Source organism: Camelina sativa, chromosome 18, assembly GCF_000633955.1.
Source record: "Camelina sativa cultivar DH55 chromosome 18, Cs, whole genome shotgun sequence".
Classification (NCBI taxonomy): Eukaryota; Viridiplantae; Streptophyta; class Magnoliopsida; order Brassicales; family Brassicaceae; genus Camelina; species Camelina sativa.
Window position 1 is genome coordinate 1853258 of NC_025702.1, and position 25907 is coordinate 1879164.

Genomic DNA, 25907 nt, shown 5'->3' on the forward strand with positions numbered 1-25907 from the left:
AAATCTGTTTTGGTAGCTTACTGCACACGTTTCTCTGTCAACACTGATTATAAAATCAGTATGATAGTCAAAACAATTAAATTACTGAATAAATTTACGTAGTTAGGTCTTTTATGTCTCTGCTTCAGACTAGAGCTTCTCAGAAATGTTAAATGTCTTGAGAGTGAATTGGAAACATACGTCAAGTTGCGTCTGAAATGTGTAAGAAACCATAGCGATATTGAAGACTTTTCGTTTTTCGAATAGTGAAAAGATAAGACTTGTGTGGCGGCGAGTAAGTCAAATTAGCTAGAAAAGTGTTCGAGAAACAATGGTGAAATTGCTACTATATTATTGTTTTATATGAGTCACCAAAACGACCTCACTACTTCTCCTCTTATTTCTTCCTCTCACTCTATCTATGGATTCTTCATCTTCATCTCGCAGTAATAATTGGGTATATGATGTTTTCTTGAGCTTCAGAGGGGAAGACGTCCGCGTTACTTTCCGTAGCCACTTTCTCAAGGAGCTCGATCGCAAACTGATCACTGCTTTCAGAGACAATGAGATCGAGAGAGGTCACTCTCTCTGGCCTGATCTTTTACAAGCCATCAAGAATTCGAGGATCGCTGTGGTTCTTTTCTCGAAAAACTACGCTTCTTCAAGCTGGTGTCTTAACGAGCTGCTGGAGATTGTAAACTGCAAAGATAAAATAATCATACCAGTTTTCTACTGTTTGGATCCTTCCCAAGTGAGGCATCAAATCGGTGACTTTGGAAAGATCTTCGAAAAGACTTGCAGGAGATATTCAGAGGAAGTGAAAAGTCAATGGAAGAAAGCACTGACTGATGTATCTAATATGCTTGGATTTGATTCTGCGAGATGGTATGATTTCTTATAATTCATTAGATATATCTTGAAATATATTGGTATACAAGTTTCATATTTGTTAAATTATCTTTTTTCACCTTATAATTAGGGATGACGAAGCAAAAATGATTGAAGAAATAGCCAAAGATGTTTTGCGTAAACTGCTTTTAACTTCATCCAAGGATTTTGAGGACTTTGTCGGCATCGAGGATCATATTGCAAATATGAGTGAATTGTTGCATTTAGAATCCGAGGAAGTGAAGATGGTTGGTATATGGGGTTCCTCGGGGATTGGTAAGACTACCATCGCAAGAGCTCTGTTTAACCAACTTTCTCGGAATTTTCATGTTATCAAATTCATAGACAGATCTTTTGTATATAAGAGTAGAGAAATATATACTAGAGCCAATCCGGACGATCACAACATGAAGTTACATTTACAAGAGAGTTTCCTCTCGGAAGTTCTTAGGATGCATGACATAAAGATAGATCATCTAGGTGTACTAGGAGAGAGGCTACAACACCAGAAAGTTCTTATCATCATTGATGATCTGGATGACCAAGTGATCTTAGATTCTTTGGTGGGTCAAACTCAATGGTTTGGAAGTGGGAGTAGAATCATTGTGGTGACAAATAATAAGCATTTCTTAAGGGCTCATGGGATTGATCATATTTATGAAGTTAGTCTCCCAACCAAAGTGCAAGCTTTTCAGATGTTATGTCAATCTGCTTTCAGGAAAAAGTCTCCACCCGAAGGTTTTAGAGAGCTTGTAGTTGATGTTGTAAGGCATGTAGGCAGTCTTCCTTTGGGTCTTAAAGTTTTGGGTTCGTATTTACGGGGGAGGGATCAGGAGTACTGGATGGATATGCTGCCAAGGCTTGAGAATGGTCTAGACGATAAGATTGAGAAAGTACTAAGAATCAGCTATGATGGGTTAGGTAGCGCAGAAGATCAAGCGGTATTTCGACATATCGCATGTCTTTTCAATCATATGAGTGTCACAACCATCAAGTCGTTGCTCGCAGATAGTAACTTGGGTGTGAATATTGCACTGCAAAACCTGTCTGATAAGTCCATCATTCATGTCAGATGGGGTCATGTGGAGATGCACCGTTTGCTACAAGAAATGGGCAGAAAAATTGTTCGCACACAGTCCATTGACGAGCCTGGAAGACGAGAGTTTCTGGTGGATTCGAAAGATATATATGATGTACTTAGTGAAGGCACTGTAAGTTTTTTTTATCATCTCATAAACGATGAATTTTATAGTGTATGTCTCTTTCTTATTCATTAATATTATATTTTTCAGGGTACTCAAAAGGTTTTAGGTCTATCACTGGATACAAGTGAGATTGATGAGTTGCATGTACATGAGAGCGCCTTCGAAGGGATGCGTAATCTTAGTTTCTTAAAAATTGAACAGAAGAACTTTCAAAAAGAAGGCAGATTGCACTTGCCTGAAAATTTTGACCATTTGCCCCATAAACTCAAGCTATTGCGTTGGCAGAAATTTCCAATGAGATGTATGCCTTCTAATTTCCGTCCTGAACACCTTGTCAAGATCAAAATGCGGGATAGCAAGTTACATCAGTTATGGAAAGGAGATGTGGTAAGTTTTATAATTAGGATAATTTCTCAAGTTATTATTAATGAGGGAGGTCAGAATGCTTATTTTAGTTTTTGGATGACAAAATCATGTCAGGTTATGTGTAATTTCTACTAAGCTTTGTGTTAAATTTTTGTTGACTACAGTCAATAACATGTCTAAAGAAAATGGATCTGTCGGGATCTTCAAACCTGAAAGAAATTCCAGATCTTTCGATGGCTACTAATCTCGAGAAACTTTATCTTGAGGGTTGCTGGAGTTTGAAGGAGCTTCCTTCCTCTATACGAAATCTCAATAAACTGTTGAAATTGGACATGGGAGACTGCGAAAGTCTGGAAATTCTTCCGACCGGCTTCAACCTAAAAGCTTTGGACCACGTCTATTTCAATGAATGCCCGAAGTTGAAGAAATTTCCCAAATTTTCAACCAATGTCTCATATCTCAATCTGTACGGAACAACCAACATTGAGGAATTCCCTCCTAGTTTAGATCTCAAGAATCTTGTTAAGTTTCACATTTCAAAACATGTGAGTGATGGGAAACAATGGGAAGGAGTAAAGGTATGTAGTTCTGAACTTAACGTTTTCTTAAACCTCTTTGAACGTACACTTTTAATTATGAAAAATTCATTGTCGTTGACTCTAATTTTATACACTTGACCAAGTTTCAATAGCACAAATGATAGTTTCTTCTAGGATTGAGAATAGCTCGTTGCCAAATTTTCCATCCGGATTGAGAAATGGGATCCCAAGAGATAATGCCACCAAACTTGTAGGCAATGGACATCAACCATCATTTCCTTCTCTTGAATTGTATAAGGCCTTTCAGCAGTCGTTCTAATTTTTCAATCAAAGTAGTAGTTGTCGTATTCCCAGAACGAAGGAGGATTGATAACATTCAAAGTATAATTTGAAAATAGTTATAGTTATAAGTTATAACACAACTCAAATTTATAACATAAGTATATTAAATATGATTGTTTTATTTCTTTAGTATTATAAAGATATACTAGATTTTAACCCGCGGTACACCGCGAGAAGATACGTTTAAAATAAAATATGAAAATTATAAGCTGCATTTGTTTGTTTTATTTAGTGTATAAAATTGTATAAGTGTATTTTGATAGTTAATATTAGGATTTAACCCGTAGTATACAGAGAAATAATTTATTTTTACATAATCATAATTTAATCAAGTTAATTAAATATGTCTAATATTTTAATATTGATAAATACTTTAATGAATAATTTTGTAGTACCAACATAATGATATTTCAAATTTACATTAATACTAGTCCAAACCCGTGAAGCTATATAACCCCATGAATTTGAAGGATAAACCAAAAATAAAATAAGAGGTATTGAATCCAGAGAAGAGTAAACAAAAAGAGAGGGAGATACATTTATAAATCATAAAAACTTTTAAAAGTCAGCTACTTTAGACTGTTTTCCATCAGCAAAAGAACATAGAGGTCACAACTTTATCATTCAGCTGTGGCATGGGATGATGGGAGGCATAGGGACTGCTCCAGATTTGGTGATCCCTCCATGACATCTCGACATATTTCATCACAGTTGTATATGTGCAGCTGCCAAATGAGCATAGCAAATAGGTGCATCTTTTTATGTTGTTGGTGATGCTAACTTGAGAATAGGGGTCAACATTATTTATAGGTGGATATATTCAACTTATAGGTGGACATATTCAACTTAATCTCATTAATCATCTCATTCAATTCTAAAATACTATAATTTTGTCTCAAATTTCTATATATAAAAATCGTATAAAAAACAAATTAATAACTATAAAATCGCATAATATATATACGGGAATATGCCAAGTTTATATTATTAGATTAATTTTGATTGATTTTAAGTTATTAATTTTTTTTATACGATTTTATATATAGAAATTCGGGAAAAAATTATTGTATTTTAGAATCGAATGTGGTGATTAATTAGGAAGATAGAAAATCAAATGTAACTGATTTATAGGCTCCTCATAAATTTATATTTTAAAATCGATTATTGCAAAGAATTTGTAGAGAGATTTTAGGAGAATGAAATTTGGAAATTTTATTTCAGATTTAATAGGGAGACAAATTAGAAAATCTTTGTTTTTGTTAATGGAAAAGAGTTGAATTGATTTTTTTTGTTTTATAATTTTATTAAAAAAAACATTAAATTACAATGGCATGAAATGTAAATAATTCTCAACTTCAAGTCTTTTTTGCTAAAGTTGCTGTGAAAATAATAATAAAATAATAATATAGATTTAAAAATTCTGAATAACATATATTATATATGTTATTTACATTTTACATATTATGTTATTGTTGAATTTATTTTAAAACTAAAGTGGAGTTTGGCAACTAGCTAGGAAGACACGAATTTGATTCCAACTGGGAGAGATATTAAAAAGTCTCTAGGAGATGTATGAGTTTTAGCCAAGAACTGGCATAATTAATATAAGTTGTTTGTTTAACATCTCTAAATTGTTTATTTGGTTCAGCCTTTTACACCCTTCCTGAGGATGTTATCTCCCACTTTGACGACCTTGGAGTTCGATAATATGCCATGTTTAGTGGAGCTTCCTTCCTCATTTCAGAAACTCAATCAACTCACGAAGTTGACTATCATAAACTGCAGAAATCTGGAGACTTTTCCCGGAGTTGGAATCAACCTTGAATCTCTCAGTTTCCTTGAAATCAAACGATGCCCACGGTTGACGAGCTTTCCTGAGATCTCAACCAACATCAAATTTCTCAATCTAGACGAAACAGGGATTGAAGAGGTTCCTTGGCAGATCGAGAACTTCTTTAACCTGGCTAAGCTGTATATGCGAGGTTGCAGCAGGCTAAAATGTGTATCCCTACACATTTCTAAACTGAAACATCTTACGGTAGCTGACTTTAAAGATTGTGGGGCATTGACTAGAGTTCATTTGAGTGGCTGTCCAAGTGGGTATAGGGTGGAGATGGAAGCAGACAATATTGACACAGTCTCCCAGGAGGCCTCTTCTTCTCTTCCTAAACTCGATCTAAATTTCTTGGGCTGCTTCAACTTGGATCCAGAAACTGTCCTTCACCACCAACAATCGGTTATTTTCAACTCCATCAAATTTTCAGGGGAAGAAGTGCCATCATATTTCACTTACCGTAATACTGGAACCTCCACTATTCTCCGCAATATCCCTCTACCTCCCACACAACTCTCTCAACCGTTCTTCAGATTTTGGGTTTGTCTGGTGGTAACTGGTTTATATGGAGTATCCATCCGGGTAGATAGTTGCTTCAAATGCATATCTGGCAACAGATTTAATTCATCTGCTCACCGACATCGAATGATGGAAGCACGGAAGGGTATTGATCTCTTGATATTTGACTATCGTATCCCTCTACACAAATACAGTGCTCATCTCGCTCGAGAGAACTACCATCACGTGGATATGAAGATTCATATAAGTGGACATTTGACATCTACGTTGGAATTAAAAGAATGGGGTATACGACTCTTAGAGGACTGTTCATCAGCGGAGAACCGTCTTGGTAATCCACATGTTTCTGAAGCCGAAGAAGCCAATACACCTCTTCAAGAACTTGTTAATGAGATTGAACACAGTGAAGAGGCTGGAGATAACATTAATGTAGAGACAGAGAGAAGCACGAAGCGAATGCGGGTAACAATATTAATTTAATATTCATCTCTCAATGTTTTTTGTATAACTGACAACTGGATTACCGTTTTCTACATGTCGGTGTAGCCGAATTGAAGACAATATGGGGTATACGCTTTTTGAAGAAGAAGCAGGAAGTCAATGCGTGTAAGCATTTAGAATGAACTGACCACAATGCGTTAATGTTGCAATGAGTTGTTTTGCCGGATATTATGGAACAACAAGATCAAAAGAGGACATGCAGCGAGACACTCATCAGTATTGTTAGAGTATATATATATATATATATTTTTGAATTAATGTTAAATTATATTCAAACAAAAAATAACGTTTAAAAAAAAAAAAAGTTCCCCTAACATTCTAATTGCTACTCAGTTTTAATGCAAACCAAGTTTGGATTCCACATTCATACTTCGAGCCTCCATCCTCCGAGATAGTGCTTAACCGGTTCCAGATTTTCTTGTCTATGAGTTTGACTAGCTTCTCCGTAGGCGTTGGTTGTTCACCGTGTCTCATAGTATTTCTTTCTTGCCACACTGAGTGGATTGTGTTGATAGACATATTTTGATGTGTCCGTATTTTATAGGATTTTAACCATAACTTTTACATTTGTTTTGAGTATTTTATTGAATTCTTTTATAGTCTTTTTAGTCCTTTGTGAGTCTGTACAAGTTCTAAGTTATTTTGGAAGGAAATTGAATGTTTTGGAATGAAAATTTGGAGCTAATTTGGTGAAAACTGATCATTCTAACAAGCATATTGAGCAGACGCATAAGAAGCACCTAGGATCGACCGATCTTCACTTAGGACCGACCGATACCGTACCCGAAGCAACTTTTACTTTTTTTTTTAAACCTACTTTTAGGGTTTTATTTTAATATTTAAGCTAGAGGCTCGGCCTCCAGAGACATAACTTTTATTCTATGCAGCCTTTGAGTACTTGTAAGCTTTGGGAGAAGATCTCTAATCTTTTTTAACACTTTAGAGAAGAATTATGAACCCTTCTAATCTTTTCTTTTGCAATTCAATTATGTCTTCTTCATCATTGATTTGTTATTCTTTCATCTCCATGTTATTCTTTTGCAATTCAATTTGGGGCCGTTGCCGGGGAACAAAACAATTGCCTTTGAGATTCTAGATTTAAGTTTAGTCTAAGATATGTTTTATTTACTAATTAGATCTTGTGCTCTTTCTCTTTGTGTTTCAGGTTTCTGCAAACAAGAAGCCAAAAGTCTATTGGTTTGCGCAACCTACGTAACGAAGAGCTACTAGCCCTACTTGAACGAGAAAAGAGAAAAGCGAAAGCCAAAGCTGATAAGATGGATGATGGACAAAATGCAGATGGTCATCAGCCTAACCCCCAATGAGTCATTATTACACAAGCAAGCAAGGCGTGCCAGTTTGAGAGATGAAGAAGCTAGCAATAGGCTTTTTGCGAATCGATCTGTGATTCAACCCCCTTCTCCTGCAAGACAAGACTACGAGATAAAGCATAGTTTCATCAGTCTGGTTCAGAACCGAGTGTTTAATGGACTAGCATCAGAGAGCCCGTTGGACCACATTGAAGCCTTTGAGAGGTTGACCAGTACGACAAGGTCTAATGGAGTTCCATATGACTACCTCATGCTGACCTTGTTCCAATTCTCTTTAAAAGATACGACTTTGAGATGGCTGAATCTTTTGGATCCTGGATCACTCACCACTTGGTAGTAGTGTAGAGCAGCTTTTCTAAATCATTTTTACACTAAATCATAAAAGTTATGTCCAAGCCCATCCCGCTAAGTCCAGCGAGATAGCGGGCTGGCCCGCGAGGCCTAAATAATATATATTTTAAAAAATTAATAAATAATAATTTTAAAAATAATTTTCAATAAAATTAATGTTTATATTGATTTTTATAGATGTTTTATTTTTTTACATTAAATTTATTTGTGTTACCACATACTTTTAAAAGATATATATTTAAAATTATATAAAATAATTATGTGTCTATATGAAATATTTATTTTTATTAAATATTTGAAGACCGCGGGCCAACCCGCCAACCCGCGGGCTTAACCCGCTAAAATCCGCAACCGTTTGGGTTAAGCCCGCAAGGCCCGCTTTTTAACGGACCTAATATTTAGTGTCCATGCCCGCCCCGCTGAGGTACTGTTTGGGCTAAGCCCGCGGGCATCATGCTCGCTTGACACCTCTAGGCTAGACTTGCATAGTTTTGATTGCATTCTATCTGCTAACAACAACCATTTAGATTGATAACCCTTTGTACTACAACTGCATAGGGAATTGATACCCTGAGTGAAAATCCTGTTATCAATTTGGCGTCGTTACCATTTGGTTGAATTCTTTGTTACGCTTAGAATTTCAAAACTTGCTAGATCAAGTTTTTTTATTTTGTTTTTTAATCCGTTACTGACTTGTTTGCTTCTTCTGCTTGTTTGTTTTGCGTTTCAGGTACAACCCGAGCATTAACCCGATCAGTCACTCGATCACCTGGATCGTGTTAATCATCGAGTACCTGCTCGAATACTTGTTTGAATTTGGGATGATACGAATGTCTACAGAGAAGTACATGGTGGTTTGATTTGGATTTGTCTGCTAAGCATATGGATTATGGTTTGAATGATCATGACATTATTATAAATAAAAAAAAGAGTTTCCACGTTGTAATACCCCAGATTTTGATCTAGTATGCGGACGGAAGGTCGCGAACATAGATGTGCGGCCGAGACTTGGAAAACTTTTCGAAAAGAAAAATTTGATGGAGTTGTTAGTAGATCAAGCCATGAGCGAGTTAAAGATTTCTATCGGCTACCGACAAATATCAAGAAGAGAAGGACCGACTATCAGTAGCAATGGGCAGTAAGGCTACGAAAAGATGATACGTACTCGATCAAAGGACATGATCAAGTGTTTACTAAAGGTTATGGAGTTGGCTATCAAGGGTTAATCAACAATTTGGTCGATGGAGAGATCAATTGAACCGAGAAAACTAGTTTTATCGAGAATGAGCTGTTATGGCCGAGAAAAGCAAGCGATGATCGAACGGGTTTGGATACGGAGACAACAAGGTTAGTAAGTGGTTAAGGACAAGCCACATTACGTGAGTTTAACTGTAAAAATTGGTCGAAGAAATCTCAATTCAGTTTTGGCCGCGAAGCTGCTTTGTCGTGGAGGTGCTTGTGGTGCAAGTAGCTGTGTCACCAGCTTGGAGTGTGTTGACCACGAGATGCCACACAATTGGATAAGGATGTCCAAGGATAAGCACAAGCTTGAGTTTGGATAAGGATGAAAGTGGATAAGGATAAGCTTTGGATAATGCTTATCCACCACCTCGTGCTTGCCTTTGCTTGGGTGCTAAGTCTCCTCTCCCTATATAAAGCCACAAAATCCTAGCTTTAGTTCATTAGCTTTCCACCAAAATCCCACTCTTAGATAGTTAGTTAGATCGTTAAGCTTTTGAAGGCGATTCAGGTAGAAGTTGGTCGAGTCGAGAGTCGTGGTCGGGTTTCCGGTAAGTAAGTTCTACTCTTATTCTTCTATTCTTTTTATAATATTTTTCTAAGTTTTTGGTTCGGTCCGAAGCTTAGATCCATCCTTAGAGAAAGCTAGTCGGATCGAGATCAATAGACGAGCAAGGGTAGAATGTCGTTTTCTCGACGTTAAGGCCAAGGTGAATACTGAAGCATGTGTAGTAGCACATGACTAGGATTTTATTTTTTGTATGAGTTTAGGATTGAGGTTGCATGTTTATACTTGTGTATGATAGTTAGATCTACGTTTTGACGTTAGATCGATTTGTTTGGTTGGTTTAGATCTAGCATTCTTGCTTGATTTATTTTCATTTTGTGAAGTTTGTGTGAGGTTTAGGAACTATACTTGGTATAGGTTCGAGATATATTTGATGTTGTGAAATTGCTTATGCAATTTTATGAGGTTAGGCTAGCGTTGGTATAGCCGTTATGCTGCTTGGTTGTTCATGGTCAATAATCGGTATTTATTGGCATGATAACCGGGCGTTGTGTGTGTTGTTGGTTAATTATTTGTTTGGTTGATTGTTACTTTGTTTGGTTGATTGTTTGTTTGTTGTTTGTTTGTTTGATTGATTGATTGATTGATTGATTGATTGATTGTTGTTAGTTAATCTTGTTATTGCGTGTTTATGTTAGTAGATCTTGTTGCGAGTAGTACTAACATTATGTTAGGCTTGATTAAGTAGTGTGGTGTTAGTCATTTATATGGCTAATGCGTTGCGAGGTCATGATTGTCCCAGCGGCTCGGAGCGGTTCGCTACCACCGGGCACTACTTGACGAAGTAGTAAATTTTGCCGTAAGAGAATAGGTCCCTTGTACATGGTTTTGGGGAAGGCATATGATCCTTCTAGCCTTTGTGGCTAAGGGTCGGAAGACATTGCCTTGTGGGAAATCAGAGTCGAATTAATAGTAAAGGCCTTTAGGTTTAGTAGTGAGTAGGTAATGGCCGTTGTGCCATGTTGTTTGTAGTGTTAGTTAGCTTCCGTTGTGAATACTCTGTATGGAGTATGATTGCTTGTTTAAGCTTGATTGTCTGTTGTGTGCTTGATTGTTGTTTGGGGGATTGGGTTTGGGGTTGTTGATTGTTAGATCTCGGACTCACTGAGTAATCTTAGATTACTCAAGATTCTACTTTTGTTTTTCAGGTAACCGTAGTTGGGAGACCTTTTGGGAAAGCACGGACGCTAGACACCGGTGTAGAGTTTGTTGCCTTTGTAAAACTAGATTTATTGTTATTGGCTCGATTTAGGCCTTAGGCTCTGGGATCCCAATCCTTTGTAAGTGTTTTCAACTATTTAATAAATGAACTGAGATTTTTTTAAAGCTTTGTGTTCCACTCGATATTAGTCTTGTCCGGACTAACATAACTCGCAGACATGGTACGGGTTAAAAGCCTTAGGCCGTGTACGAGAGGAACGATACCCACGGATGGACTGACTAAGGTATTAGATTTGTTCTAATAACCTCGGTTGGATTGTCTATGGGCATCACACGTGACGCGTCCGATTCGTTCTTAGTCCTAGAACGGTTCGGGGGTGTTACACACATTCTCAAACCTTTTCCACATATTAAGTTCTTCATTTGCTTCAGGCAAGCAAAAGCTAAGTTTGGGGGAATTGATATATCATGATTTTTAGGTGTTTTTAGCCATTATATAAATCTTATTTATAGTCTTTTTGGTAATTTTAGAGTCTTTTTGTGTCTTTGCAGGTTTAGGTACGTCTTCGACTTATTTGTAGATTTTGGAGCATTTTGGAGCATCGGGAGGAACAATGCCGAGGAAACAAACTGGGATATTGAATTGGTGTAGTTCATTGGTCGATGCAGACCCTGTGTCGAGCAACACGTCATTCTGACGACAATTGAAAATCTCATCTTTTTGAAGTTTAGAAGATTTCTAAATTCGGCCAAGAAATTCCCCTTGTTCGCAATTAAGCTTCAATTCGTGTTTTACAATATATATAGGTTTTTAGGTCATTGATTAGACCTAAGCTTTATTTTTGCGAAACCCTGAGAGATTTTTAGAGAACTTTTGGAGAGAAGTATCAAGACTCCTTCAGAGATGATTCAGAACTTCTTTGCTTCTTCTTTTAATTTTTTAATATAATTGATTTTCTTGACAAAAACTTTTGGTGAGCAAAATTACTTTTTGCAAAGAGATTTGAATTAGTGATTTTGTGAACAAATCTAAACTTGATTTTATTGCTGGTTTTAACTTGGATTTTACAAAGAGATTTAGATTTTCGGGTTTTAAACTTAGATAATATTTGCAGTGAAAACTGATTTATTTTACAATTGTGTTTAGAGTTCAAGAACGGTGCTTAATTCTTGAATCTTGCTTGCTTAATTTCTTGATATGATTTTCCATGATTTCTTGAGAATTTCCCTAGGCCTAACGTTTCATCCATCTGAATTTAAAACTCTTTTATTTTCTGTTTTATCTTGTAATTTATTTATAATATTTATGTTTAGCTTAATTAAAATATTATTAAATCTATTTTGTGAGTCTAGAGTCCTTGTGGATTCGATCCCTATGTACTACAGTGATCTCTTAATTTGAGAGAGTAGCTCTAGGGTTAATTTGAACATATCATAAGCTTTCTTTGATCTTCATTACGGGTCTCCTCCCCTACACGCTCTTCATAAGCTTTTATTCTCCCGACTATGTCTTCAAATCCGGTCTTCTTTAGGTCTAGAACCTGTTCCAGAGATGCTACGATATGTATATACTTGCTTCTTGGTAGTCCTGTTGGAAATTTCTTCACCAACTTTGGTTCTTAAATGTTCTCTTCCAAATAAGTTGATTGAGATGCCAAGCCTGAGATCCTGTCGGCAAAATCATCAACAATGTTGCTATCATTCATCTTCACGTGATCAAGATCAGCAAGCAAAGTCTAAAGTCTTGCTTCTTTCACACGTTCTGCAACTTGGTGACGTGCAGAAATGGCTTCCCACAGAGTTTTAGCTGATCCTAGGTCTCCAGCCTGCAAGATAAGTGACTCGGGGATGGATTGAAACAAGAGAGGAGTCTCCACGTCGTTCTTCTTCTGATTGGTAGATCTAGGATCTATAGTATTCCACACCTCGCTGACTCGAAGTGTAATCTTCATATGCATCGACCAAACTGTATAGTTTGTCGATGTTAACATCGGACATTGGATGGATGGTGATCCAAGGTCCTTGGTTTGCGGCGGTGGATTCTGTTCGTCCCCCATACTTGGTTATGAAAAACTTCTTCTCCACGGCCTTTGATCGGAACTACAACCTTAACTCTGATACCAAATCTAGTTTTAAAGAACTTGAAATATTAAGAACACCTCTCTTATTGATTTAGAAACTTCTCAAAACTAAATCTCTCTCAAGTCTTACGGAACACCTCTCCATAGACTCTTCTATTTATAGGCTTAAGCTTTTTCTAAACATATTAGAATTAACATTATACAACTTATTAATTTTAGGAACTTTTCCTTTTTCCTATTCTATCTCTTTTGTCAATTTCCTAGGAGATAGCTTCTTCCTCAAGTTGGAATTATCCAACATCCAACAGCTCTTTCCGCTCAGCACCTACGGCATTCACTACAGTATCAACTGAAATCCTCACCTTCTTTGGTAGTTCAACAGAAGGAAATGGAAGTGAAACAAAATTGGGAAGTATGACTATGCTATAAGACTCCTCATACGCTCATTGTTATCAAGTCCGCCATCAACTCCAATAGCGAGCAGAGTGGGTTTCATAAGAGGCCAACTGCTGTTAAAGAGTTTAAATGGAGAAATGGTTGTTTTATTCACTCTCGGAGAAGGTGGTTGTAGAAGGGAAACCGGATCTATGTCTCCTCCATTTTGAATGACTCGAAGAGCTTAAATTGATATATAGTGTCAGTCTGTGTTAAATTGTGTGTCTTTATTAAGTAGTACTCTTATATCTTTTTAAGTAGATGATTTGAAACTACAGTGTGAACTGTGTGTACATGCATAAGAAGTAGAAATCTCACTAATACATAACACTAGAACAAGTGAAGATGTTAAAGATCCTAAATTCACCTAAAATTCAATAACCAAATCTCAGTAATCCCAAATCATTTTCTAACTAAATCATTTAAAATCTCTACCAAATAACTAAAATCTCTTAAAACTATATTTCAATCTCCCAAAATTCTAAAATATTAATATCCCATCAAATCTTCAAATATAGCAAGTTCAATACACCCCCTTATATAGTTATATACAAGTCTTATGGTCGTACACGAACGGACCGTTACCAATGATTGTGTCTTAGTCGACAAGTCATGACTCGTACATGAAAAGGGGATGAACTCGAGAACTATAACCAAATACTCAGAACCTCTGGGTTTTTCACTTTATTAGAAATCTGATTAAATAGATTACAACTCACTTAGTTGGGTTTACACAACAACTAAATTACTTTTAGCTTGCCACCTGAGATTTCTACCACTTACTAGAATAAATCTAAAGAACACACTCTCTCTCTTATCTTTCTAGTTCACTGTATACAGAGTAAACCTAATCTCTCTCAAGAAAAAGCTTCTCACAATCTTTTTCACTTCAAAACAGCTAACCCTAGCTGATTCCACTCAACTCCATTTTATAGTCATGGGTCTTCATGAATCTTCTAGGTTAGATATCACGATCTTGGATGCCTCCAAATCTTCAAGAGAATATCTTCCTCTCAACCAGAATGTGCTCCATGATCTCCTCCTCGTCATCACTTCAGTTGGCGCCAAATCCACGTCATCATTTAATCCTTGTTGAATACTCCTTTGACTTGGAACAGCATGCGCCTTGTTCCAGCAAACTCGTACAATTATGATGCCCATAAAGGTTGCACTCATAATCTCCCCCTTTTTTATTCAATTTGTCATTTCAAGCATACCTGCAGGCAAAAATTCTTGGACACTCACAAGCACACATCATACCATGCCAACAATAACAAGATCCAAAGTATGTAAGATGTTAACACTAGCTTCATTGCGAAAATAAAATGGTTCAAAATTAATCATTACACACGAAAGATCTCAAAATAAAAATGGGACAGAACAAAAAGCACAAAACAGAAAACAACTGATCATTCCCCCTAAGTTCTAGACTCCCCCACAAGAACTAGTTTTCTATCATTCAGACACATCATCTTCAAAACCCTCTTCATCATACTCAGCCTCAAAGTTCCTACGAGCAGAGGAGGTGTCAGACCCATTTTCATCAATAGGCTCAGTTTCAGCATCAGTGTCATCAGCTTCCGGTTCATAACCTTGAGCCTCACTATCAGCATTCACTCTATGAGTCTGATCATTTGAAGAGTGAGGGAAAAAACCATAATCTCCCCCTGCTTGATTGACACAATTGAGTAAAAAACCACAACAACACCACATATACTAATAACAAATACCATAAGGAAATAGAACTAACCTGAAAAGCGTGTTGCCATATCCAAAAGCAGAGAGGATGTGTGTCTCACGTCCGCAACCAAAGAGCGTCCAAAGACAAAGAAACCAGTTTGGCATCACCACCTAGACCCCCACGAACTTCAGGATTGATTTTTTTTGGACGAGGTGATGGTTTTTCATATCGCTCAAGGTCAATCTCCCTTTGAAACCGAAGGACCCTATAGATCAAGTTTGGAAAAGGTAGGACATTCTAGATTTGATTAGGAAACCGAGCTGCTCGTTCCACTTGGTCGTATACTAACTTGCCATAGTTGAAAGGAATCTTGTTGTCAAGCAGATACAGAAGCTTGGCACGATCAATGGTGACATTGGAGTTGTTAGTCGAGGGAATCCAATTTAGACAACACATCAGATACAACCCAGCCAGTGTCTTAGACATCATAGACGTCCACAGATCCTTCCAAGTCACAACTTTCTCTCCAGAAAGATACTTTGCCAGAGCATGTTTGATGAGAGTGACTCAGTCAGTTTCAGACTTGGAGTGCCAGTCCGAAAAACTTTGTTGATCATCTAAAGAGAAAACTCATACATCTTCCGCCGCACATAAACATGAGTCTTTTTCGTAAGAGCTGGTAAGCATGGTAACTATATCGACTAAGGGGTTGGCGTCACATTGTCGAAGATGTGTAAATTGGAATAGAATTCCGAAACCACCTCTTTGACATACGGCTCTATATCAACAACAGTGTCCATTAGGTGATTCTCCTCTATTACACGCATAACATCAGCAGTTTCACGAGGACCACGAGGAACATACCTTTGATCATGGACCTCTCTGCGCTGGAAATCATTGTATCGAGCAATACCTTGAGAGGTGAGGAAACGAAGGTTCATCGGCTGATATGGCGGCTGCTAAAGTGACGGATCCACTGCATCCTTCTTTGATTGATGATACTGATGAATACTGCTCCGATCCGATGCATCATACGGAGGTTTACCTCTTGAATTCAAGTAATTTCGCAGCAAATCAGGGTAAGGATCATTGATTGGGGGTTGGGAGGACTGGGGAGCAGCAGGTGGCGACGGAGAATTGACCGGTGACGGAGAGGAAACAAATGTCGTCGGTGAAGGAGAACGCCAAGGAATCTTTGGCGGCACCTCCTCAATTGAACTATCCGAATCTCGCAGCGTCATTCGATTCGCAATCAAGCGTTTCAGAGATGCATAGGTTCGCGGTATTGTTAGGGTTGAGGGGAATTTTGACTAAGGAAAAATAAGCACAAGACCCCGCGTACCAGTTATTCATACAAATCATAAATCAGCGAACCGTTAAACCAACTGAAACAATAGAAACTCAAAACCAAAATTTAGTGTAAACCGGTATTAAACCGAAGATAACCAAGCCTCGCATTCAAAAAAGAAAAATCTGTTAATCAAAACAGAGCATCAAATTTAACGAAAGAAAGAAAGAAAGAGCCAGAAAAACAAGTTTAACGAGCTTAACTGAACAATTTAGAGCCTATGAGAACCGCAAAACTACACCAATCCCCATCAGTACATTCGAAATCAACCGTCTCTCCCATAGCAAAGGTGTGTGACAAGCGAGGAAGGATTGTACAGTCCACAAAACACTTCACACAAAAATATTTTAGTAACAACTGATATAATATAACAACACAAGTGTTGTTCCATCTAGAGTAGTCTTCACACCTACATACTTCAGAGTGCAGGAGAGTCCTTAAATGAGGAAGTGTGATAGACTGTGAAGCAAAGTGCAGGCTGGTTTTTTGTTGTATAAATATGCTTCTTACTGCTCCTTTCTGCAATGGGAGGAGGTCAAAGTGACCTTGCAGCCAATATGAATGAGCTGCTGATGTTTTTCCTTTTTGATTGTTTTTTTTTGTTTTTGTTTTGATGTTCAGCAATGTTGTTTTTTTGTTGCTATATTGATTCCTCCCATGGATTGAGCAAGATTTCTCCTTTGTTCTTTCGAGTTAATGACAAGATTTCTCCTTTGTCCCTCGAGTCTTAGACAAGCACATGCTTCATCTTATGCAGTAAAGCGCGTCTTGCTGCTCCTTTCTGCATTTTACTGCTTCCTACACATCCTCCACATGTTGCCTGTCACACATGTCACTCACTCAGCAGTTCTAAATCATGAAGGGTAGCTATTTCTCTTGATGAACGGTTCAGCAGTCTAGAAAACTCCTCGATTGATTTTTTTTTTAGAAAACAAAATGAAACACTATACAATCTCCCCTATCTCAGCACACACAGATGGTTAGAGTTCACATTCACATACACCCAGGGACTTTTGCAAGTGCACAAACGTGTTGCGGTCCAAGGGTTTGGTGAATATATCAGCAAGTTGAAGTTCTGTAGATATATACTCACTAATAACTTGTTTTTCTTCAACTGGTTCTCGAACAAAATGATGCCTAATATCAATGTGCTTAGTTCTAGAATGCTGAACATGATTCTTAGATAGAACAATTGCACTTTTGTTATCACACATAATCAAGAGAGGTGCAGGGATAGACATACCATAATCTGATCCCATTTGTCGCACCCATAGCAGCTGGGTGCAGCAGCTTACAAGAGCGATGTACTCAGACTCCGTTGAGGATAAGGAGACACAATTCTGCTTCTTGCTGTGCCCTGAGATAAGGTTGTTTCCAAGGAAAAAACTTCCACCTGTTGTGCTTTTTCGATCATCTAGAGCACCTCCCCATTCAGCATCACAGTACCCGACGAGACTTTTTTTGTGTCCTTTGTGTAGTGAAGACCATAGTTTATAGTACCTTTCACATATCTGATAATTTGCTTCACTGCAACTAAGTGTGACAACTTTGGATTCGCTTGATAGCGTGCACATAGTCCAACACTGAAACATAGGTCTGGGCTTGTAGCAGTTAGATAGAGTAAGCTTCGAATCATACCTCGATAATGCGTAGCATCAACCTTCTGACCTGATTCATCTATAGATAATGACTTTGATGTGCTCATGGGTGTTCTAGCAGCCTTGTTGGAACACATTCCAAACCGTTTTATCAGATTAAAAGCATATGTACTTTGAGATATGGTGATTCCTGAATCAGTTTGACAGACCTGCAGCCCCAAGAAATACTTGAGTTCTCCTACCATACTTGATGTGTGTAGAATTTCACTCCAAATCTTTTACCTGAAAAGACTACACGACGACTGAAAGTGCACAGTTAATCAATTGTAGTATTTTAGGATCGATCCCACAGAGAGTAATAGCAAACACAAATTTAATTAAAAGAGAAAGAACTATGGCTAAGACTAGATAAGAGATTGGGGTTTTGGTTTTCCTAAAAACTATTGCAAATAAATAAAACGGTTTAAATCTATAAGGCTAAGGCGTTGGGCGTTTTGGGAGTCATCTTAGGGTTTTCATGGTTCTAAGCAATATTAAGTGTAAGATCTAACAAGTAAATACTAATTTTCGGTCTAGGTTCTCAACTATGAAACTCTAATGAACTAACAAGCTATTCTCATAGAATGAAAGTCTAAAGTCTTCACACTCTGTTACTCAACTTTCGCAGGCAACGACGTATGTCAACCAGCTAGTTAAACAAGTTCGATATATTCACCAAACTTCGCAACTCAACTTACGCAGGTTACGAGCAAGGCTTCGGTATAACACTAGTTCGGAGAAGTAGGATAACACGGTTAGCGCTCCCGTTCTCTAGATCAGTACTTGGTGATCAATCCAAGCATAAGCATTAAGATAAAGATGTCCCAAAAGAACTCTAATATAAAACCGAAAATAAGATCTAACAACCTAATTGAAGCGGACTTATGAATTCCCCTTGAATCACCCCATAGAACCCAACAAAGTAAACTACTCGCTCATGATGCAAAGAAACGGCATTGATATTATAAAGTATATCATCAAAAGTGAATCAATAAACAAAAATGGGTTCAAAGTAGACTTCTCTATTTGTCACAAAAGTAACTTGATCCCAAAGCAAAGATAGTATGAAGTAACTAGAAAGAGTAGAAAGAGAGATTGGTGACTTCGGCGATGGCTTCTAAGAGGAGGTGAGAGAGAACGAGCTTCGACGGCGGTAAAGGAGTCTCTGGTCGTCTCTAGTTCGGCTGCTGGTGGCATGGATGAAGAACTTAGAGGCACAAAGGAAGCACAACTTGAAACCCTAGGTCTTAAGAGTATTTATAGGGTTTTGTCTTGGATTTAGGGTTTGTAAGGTTAAAAACGTCTTTTTTTCTTGAGTGCAGGACAAGGGGAGGCGAAATAGGCTTATGGACCATGGAGGAGGCTTGGACTGGGCCGCCGTGATGGTCGCTGGTCAGGCCTTGGATAAAAGCCCATCCGTAGGTCGGTTCTTCTTATGTTGGTTTATAACATGTCTCGGTAAATCGGTCATATCTTCCGGATGGCTGGATGGCTTGACTTTATTCCACTTAGAGGAGAAATATGACTCTTTTAGCTTTCCATAGACACCAAGCACGTCAAAATATGAGTCCGGGAAGGTCTTCGAAAGTGGCCCGTACTGAAAAGCTCTGAAACTTTCCTAAAACGTATTTTCCTTTTCTTTTGGTCCAAATTGCTATAAAATCTTGTTGAAACCTGAAATACTTGATAATAGACCTTTTATACTTGAAATCTCATCAAACTCTTCCTAAATGCATATGAAAACTATAGCTAATATGAGTAAAATAATGATGTTATCAATACTCATCTTCAACTTAGATGTTATAGTCTTGACAAATTCTTTGACCAGTTCATCGGATGTCCCTCCAAAAACTTTATCATCGACATAGATCTGTATGATGATCAGACCCTTGTCATCGTTTTTGACAAACAATGTTTTGTCAACACTTCCTCTCACGTAGTCTTGACATATCAGAAAGGTGGTGAGGCGCTCATACCATGCACATGTTGCCTGTTTTAGACCATACAGGGCTTTGTCCAGTTTATAGACATGATTATGGAAATCAAGACTCTCAAATCTCTTAGGCTGCTCCACATAGACCTCTTCTTGAATGAATCCATTTAAGAAGGCACTTTTGACATCCATGTGATAGAGTTTGAACTTCATATCACAAGCATTACCAAGTAAGAACCTAATGCACTCCAACCTTGCTACTAGAGCAATGGTTTCATCGAAGTCAACACCTTCAACCTGTGTGTAACCTTGTGCAACTAGTCGAGCTTTGTTCCTGGTGATATTTCCCTCTTCATCGCTCTTGTTTTTTAAAATCCATTTCGTTCCTATTACATTTACATCCGGAGGACGAGTACAAGTTTCCAAACTTCATACCTAACAAACTCTTCTAACTCTTCCTGCATAGCAAGAGTCCAAAAATGATCCTCGAGAGCTTCTTTGACATTCTTGGGTTCGAACATGGACACGAAATAGAAATATGTTACATTTTTGGGCGTTTTACGAGTTGATTTGAATACTAATTTTAAATTTGCCTATTCAGTAGATTATTATTTTATGGTAATAATTTTTTGGTGTGGAAAATATAATTCTAATTAAATTTAGTGGATTGTATGTAAAATGAGCATATATATAAACATTAGGAAATAATTTTGGTACTGATAATTGTTAAATATTTAATTAGAAATCTAAATAATCTTATTTTGATCGATTTACCATATTTAAGTTTTTGATTTTTTGTCAATTTTCTAAGGAATAAGATTGTAAATAAAATTTTAAATAACCATTAGTAGAAGGATATAATCCAAAATATATTTTAAAAATGTTAATATAGATAAGTTATGTGTTTATTAAGTGATTAGTAAATGTATAAGAAACGCATCTGATTACCAAACTGGGGAAACCCAATGGTAAAAAGAGATTTGTGCTAATTCCTAAAGCCCTTATTCCCAATGTTTAAAGTTTGAACCCTATGTTAGGTTTATGACGACCTAGAACTCTCTAGTAGTCTAAAAGATCGATATTTTGCCAAAAGGTCTCTGTAACTTTCTTTTTCCAAAGCGTGACTGTGTGTCGTCCATGATGAATTCTAAAGTCTGATTTCCAAAGTTAATTTTATAATCTGGTTTAATTCCACAAAGATGGATAGAAATCGGCTTTGGTATACACTATACAGAGTAATTCAACAAAATCTATTTTGTTAGCTTGCTGCACACGTTTCTCTGTCAGCCCTGATTCTAAAATCAATAGGATGGTCAAAACAATTGAATTACTGAATAAATTTTACGTAGTTAGGATCATAGATGTTTCTGCTTCAGACTATAGCTTCTCAGAGAAATGTTAAGGCCATGAGCAAGGGAAACATGTTATTTGTTCGATATGGAATAATCTTAAATTCGATTATAAAGTGAGACCGTGTCTTTCTTTGCTGTATAGTAATTCCTCAATTCCTCACGAGCAAGTTGCTAAGCTTAAGAATTCTTTGAAAAGTCTTAAGAAGGAATGAAGATTGAAAGACTCCACCAGCCAATAAATGTTATCTTGGAAACAAAGACCCAAAAAGGATAAGACTTGAGACTTAAGAGGCTATGACACATTTGCTCTGTGACCATGTGCAGCGATGACTAAGACATCAAACTGGAAACATCAGTCAAGTTGCGTCTGAAAAGTCTGAGAACCTTCGGCCGTCAGTCTTTAAAGCAGATGTACTAGTCTAAATGATTAAACTTGTGTGGCAGTGATTAAGTCAAGCTAGCAAGAGAAACGTCCGAGAAACAGTAGTGATATTGCTACTCAGATGCAATGTTAATGTTTTATATAAACGTCTCACTACTTAGATCTTATATTATCAATCTCCCAAATCTTGGCTCTTAGTTTCCTCCTCCCATTCTCTCTCTATGGCATCTTTATCTGCTTCTCGCAATTGGGTATATGATGTTTTCTTGAGCTTCAGAGGGGAAGACGTCCGCGTTACTTTCCGTAGCCACTTTCTCAAGGAGCTCGACCGCAAACTGATCACCGCTTTCAAAGACAATGAGATCGAGCGAAGCAAATCTCTCTCGCCAGAGCTTGTACAAGCAATCAAGAATTCGAGGATCGCTGTGGTAGTTTTCTCCAAAAACTACGCTTCTTCAAGCTGGTGTCTTAACGAGCTACTGGAGATTGTCAACTGCAAAGATAAAATAGTCATACCAGTTTTCTACTGTTTGGATCCTTCCCATGTGAGGCATCAAATCGGTGAATTTGGAGAGGCCTTTGAGAAGACTTGCGAGAGACATACAGAGGAAAAGAAAAATGAATGGAAGAAAGCGTTGACTGATGTATCTAATAGGCTTGGATTTCATTCCTCCACCTGGTATTAATGCTAATTCACTATTATGTGCTTAATTACATACATGTTTAAATACAATATAATTGGATACATGTTGAAATAAAATTGTTATCTTTCACCTTATTAGGGATAACGAAGCAAAAATGATTGAAGTAATAGCCAATGATGTTTCGGGTAAACTGCTTTCAACTACACCCAAGGATTCTGAAGACCTTGTTGGCATCGAAGAACATATTGCAAAGATGAGTGTCTTGTTGCAATTGGAATCTGAGGAAGTGAGGATGGTTGGTATATGGGGTTCCTCCGGGATTGGTAAGACTACTATCGCAAGAGCTCTGTTTAACCGGATTTCTAGTCGGTTCCAAGGTAGTATTTTTATAGATAGGGCTTTCGTGTCTAAGTGTATGGAAAATTATGGTAGGGCCAATCCAGATGACTGGAACATGAAGTTGCATTTACAAAGAAACTTCCTATCTGTAATTTTGAGGAGAAAGGACGTTAAGATAAATCATCTAGGTGCAGTGGGAGAGAGGCTCAAACAAAGCAAAGTTCTTATAGTTATTGATGATTTGGATGATCAGTTCGTCTTAGATGCTTTGGCGGGCAAAACACAATGGTTTGGAAGTGGGAGTAGAATCATTGTAGCAACGAATAATAAGCATCTTTTGATTGCCCATAAGATTGACCGTATTTATGAGGTTCGTCTCCCATCTGAGGATCACGCTCTTCAGATATTTTGTCAATCTGCTTTCAGGAAAAACTCTCCACCTGAAAGTTACGAGGAACTCGTAGTTCAAGTAGCAAGACTAGCGGGTAATCTTCCTTTGGGTCTAAATGTGTTGGGTTCGTATTTGCGAGGGAGGGATAAAGAGTACTGGATGGATATGTTGCCAAGGCTTCAAAATAGTCTAGATGGTAAAATTGACAAGACACTGAGATTCAGCTATGATGGGTTAGATAGCGAAAAGGATAAAGCCATATTTCGTCATATCACATGTCTTTTCAATGATGTGGACGTCACAGACATCAAGTTGTTGCTCGCAGATAGTAACATGGAAGTTAATATTGGGCTAACACATCTAGTTGATAAGGCACTCATCCATGAAAGAAGGGGTAAAGTGAAAATGCAACCCTTGCTACAGGAAATGGGTAGAAATATTGTGCGCATGCAGTCCATTGACGAGCCTGGAAAACGGGAATTTTTGGTGGATTCAAAAGATATATGTCATGTACTCAATGCAGGCACTGTAAGTTTTTTTCATTTATTTATTTATAAAATGCTCGTTTCATTACTCAATATATGCCATCTGTTCATAAACGATGAATTGTATGGGTTTGTTTCTTTCTCATTAATATCATGCATATTTATCAGGGTACTGAAAAGGTTTTAGGTATATCACTGGATACAACTGAGAACAAAAAGTTGGATGTACATGAGAGTGCCTTCAAAGGGATGCCTAATCTCCAATTCTTAGAAATTGATTTGTCGAAGGAATTGCACTTGCCTGAAAGTTTCGACTATTTGCCCCCTACTCTCAAACTATTGTGCTGGCCCAATTTTCCAATGAGATGCATGCCTTCTAGTTTTCGTCCCGAAAACCTTATCAAGATCAAAATGCAGGAGAGCAAACTAGATAAGCTGTGGGAAGGAGTTGTGGTAAGTTTTCAGAGTAATTTCTTTTGTTATTATCAAAATGATCAAGGAGGTCACAATATAATGCTTCTTATTTTAGTGTTTTTTTTGTTAATATCTTCTGAGCTCTGTGTTTAATTGTTGTTGCGTACAGTCACTTACATATCTAAAAGAAATGGATCTGTCGGGATCATCAGACCTGAAAGAAATTCCAGATCTTTCCATGGCTACAAATCTCGAGACACTTAATCTTGAGGATTGCGAGAGTTTGGTGGAGCTTCCTTCCTCTATACGTAATCTCAATAAACTGTCGGAATTATTCATGAGATCGTGCACTAGTCTGGAAATAATTCCAACCGGCTTCAACCTTAAATCTCTCGATTACATCAATTTCGATGGATGCTCAAAGCTGAAGACTTTTCCCGAATTCTCAACCAACATCTCAGCTCTCTCTCTGTTAGATACAAACATTGAAGAGTTCCCTTCTAATTTACATCTCAAGAATCTTGCAGAGCTTAATATATCGAGTGATGGGAAAGAATGGGAAGGAGTGAAGGTATGTAGAAATTTTAACATCTCCGAATTGTATATCTGACGTATAACAATCTCTGAAAACTTAATTGTTGATTTGGTTCAGCCGCTTACGCCCTTCCTGTCGATGCTGTCTCCCACTTTGAAGTATTTGAGTCTCAGCGATATCCCAAGTTTGGTGGAGCTTCCTTACTCATTTCGGAATCTCAATCAACTGAAGAGATTGACCATCACAAACTGCACAAATCTGGAGACTCTCCCCACAGGAATCAACCTCGAATCTCTCGAATACCTTTGTTTCAATTTATGCTCACGGTTGAGGAGCTTTCCTGATATCTCAACCAACATCTCAAGGCTCGATCTAGTAGACACAGGGATTGAAGAGGTTCCTTGGTGGATCGAGAAATTCACTAACCTCACTGAGCTAAGAATGGGATATTGCAGCAGGCTAAAATCTGTATCCATGAACATTTCTAACATGAAACAGCTTAAGAAAGCTAACTTTTCAGATTGTGGGGCATTGACTAGAGTTGATTTAAGTGGCTATCCAAGTGGGATGGTGGAGATGTTGGAAGCCTCCTCTTGTCTTCTTCCTCATAGTTGTGTCCCCAAAGTTGAACTCAATTTAATGGGCTGCTTCATCTTGGATCCAGTAAATGTCCTTCGCCAACAATCATTTACTATCAACTCCATGAGATTTTCAGCGGTAGAACAAGAAGTGCCATCATATTTCAATCACCGTACTAGTGGAAGCTCCTCTCTGACCATTCCTCTACTTCACGTCCCTTTCTCCCGACCCTTCTTCATGATCAGAATTAGAGTTGGCCTAGTGACAACTAATATTCGGGAGCGAGTACATATCATGGTAAAGTGTGAGTTCAAAGACAGATTTGGGATCAGCGTTGATTATGACAGAAGTGATTTTGTAGTTCCTGTTTATTACCCTGATAGGAAGGTAGACGACTTAACTATATTGGACTACTGTATCCCTCTAAACGAAGATAATGCTCCTCTACCTCAATGGAACTACGATCATGTGGCTATCCGGATTAGGCAAACTAAAGGTAAAAGTATCCGTATAAAAGGATGGGGTGTACAGCTGGTAGACGACTGTTCATCACCGGAGAACCGACTTGGTAATCCAGACACTACTCTTCCACATGTTTCTGAAACCGAAGAAAGACTTGTGCAGTCTGGATTCTTCCACCGTCTAAAGAGTGGGTTACGGTTTAGATGGTAGTTTCATACCATGCTGATCAGTTTCTTTATTTATTCTCTTTGTGTTTATATTATAAGCTGGGCTTACCATTGGTCCAGTTAGATATTGTAATGATGAACAGCTTCATCTTGTAAATTCAGACAAAAATTTATGTTCACGCCAAACGTGGTTTGCAGCAACATGTTCAAAAAAAGCCG

At 37.7% G+C, this 25907-nt stretch overlaps 1 protein-coding gene across 3 annotated transcripts; it reads left to right on the forward strand.

The window, feature by feature from the left end:
• Positions 331-25867, forward strand: LOC104760273 (protein VARIATION IN COMPOUND TRIGGERED ROOT growth response-like). 3 transcript variants are annotated; one of them, XM_010483170.2, is made up of 7 exons: positions 331-436; positions 21924-22351; positions 22455-23574; positions 23700-23984; positions 24115-24516; positions 24598-25356; positions 25443-25599. In XM_010483170.2, the coding sequence occupies exons 1-7, from the start codon at positions 401-403 to the stop codon at positions 25494-25496; spliced, it is 3084 nt and encodes a 1027-aa protein (XP_010481472.2). In that variant the 5' UTR covers positions 331-400; the 3' UTR covers positions 25497-25599. The 3 variants fall into 3 exon arrangements, with proteins under 3 accessions (XP_010481472.2, XP_010481471.2, XP_010481473.1); XM_010483169.2 differs by having other exon boundaries at positions 24598-25867; XM_010483171.2 differs by lacking the exons at positions 21924-22351; positions 22455-23574; positions 23700-23984; ... (1 more) ...; positions 24598-25356; positions 25443-25599 and adding exons at positions 959-2078; positions 2160-2459; positions 2603-3016; positions 4968-6134; positions 6219-6638 and having other exon boundaries at positions 331-864.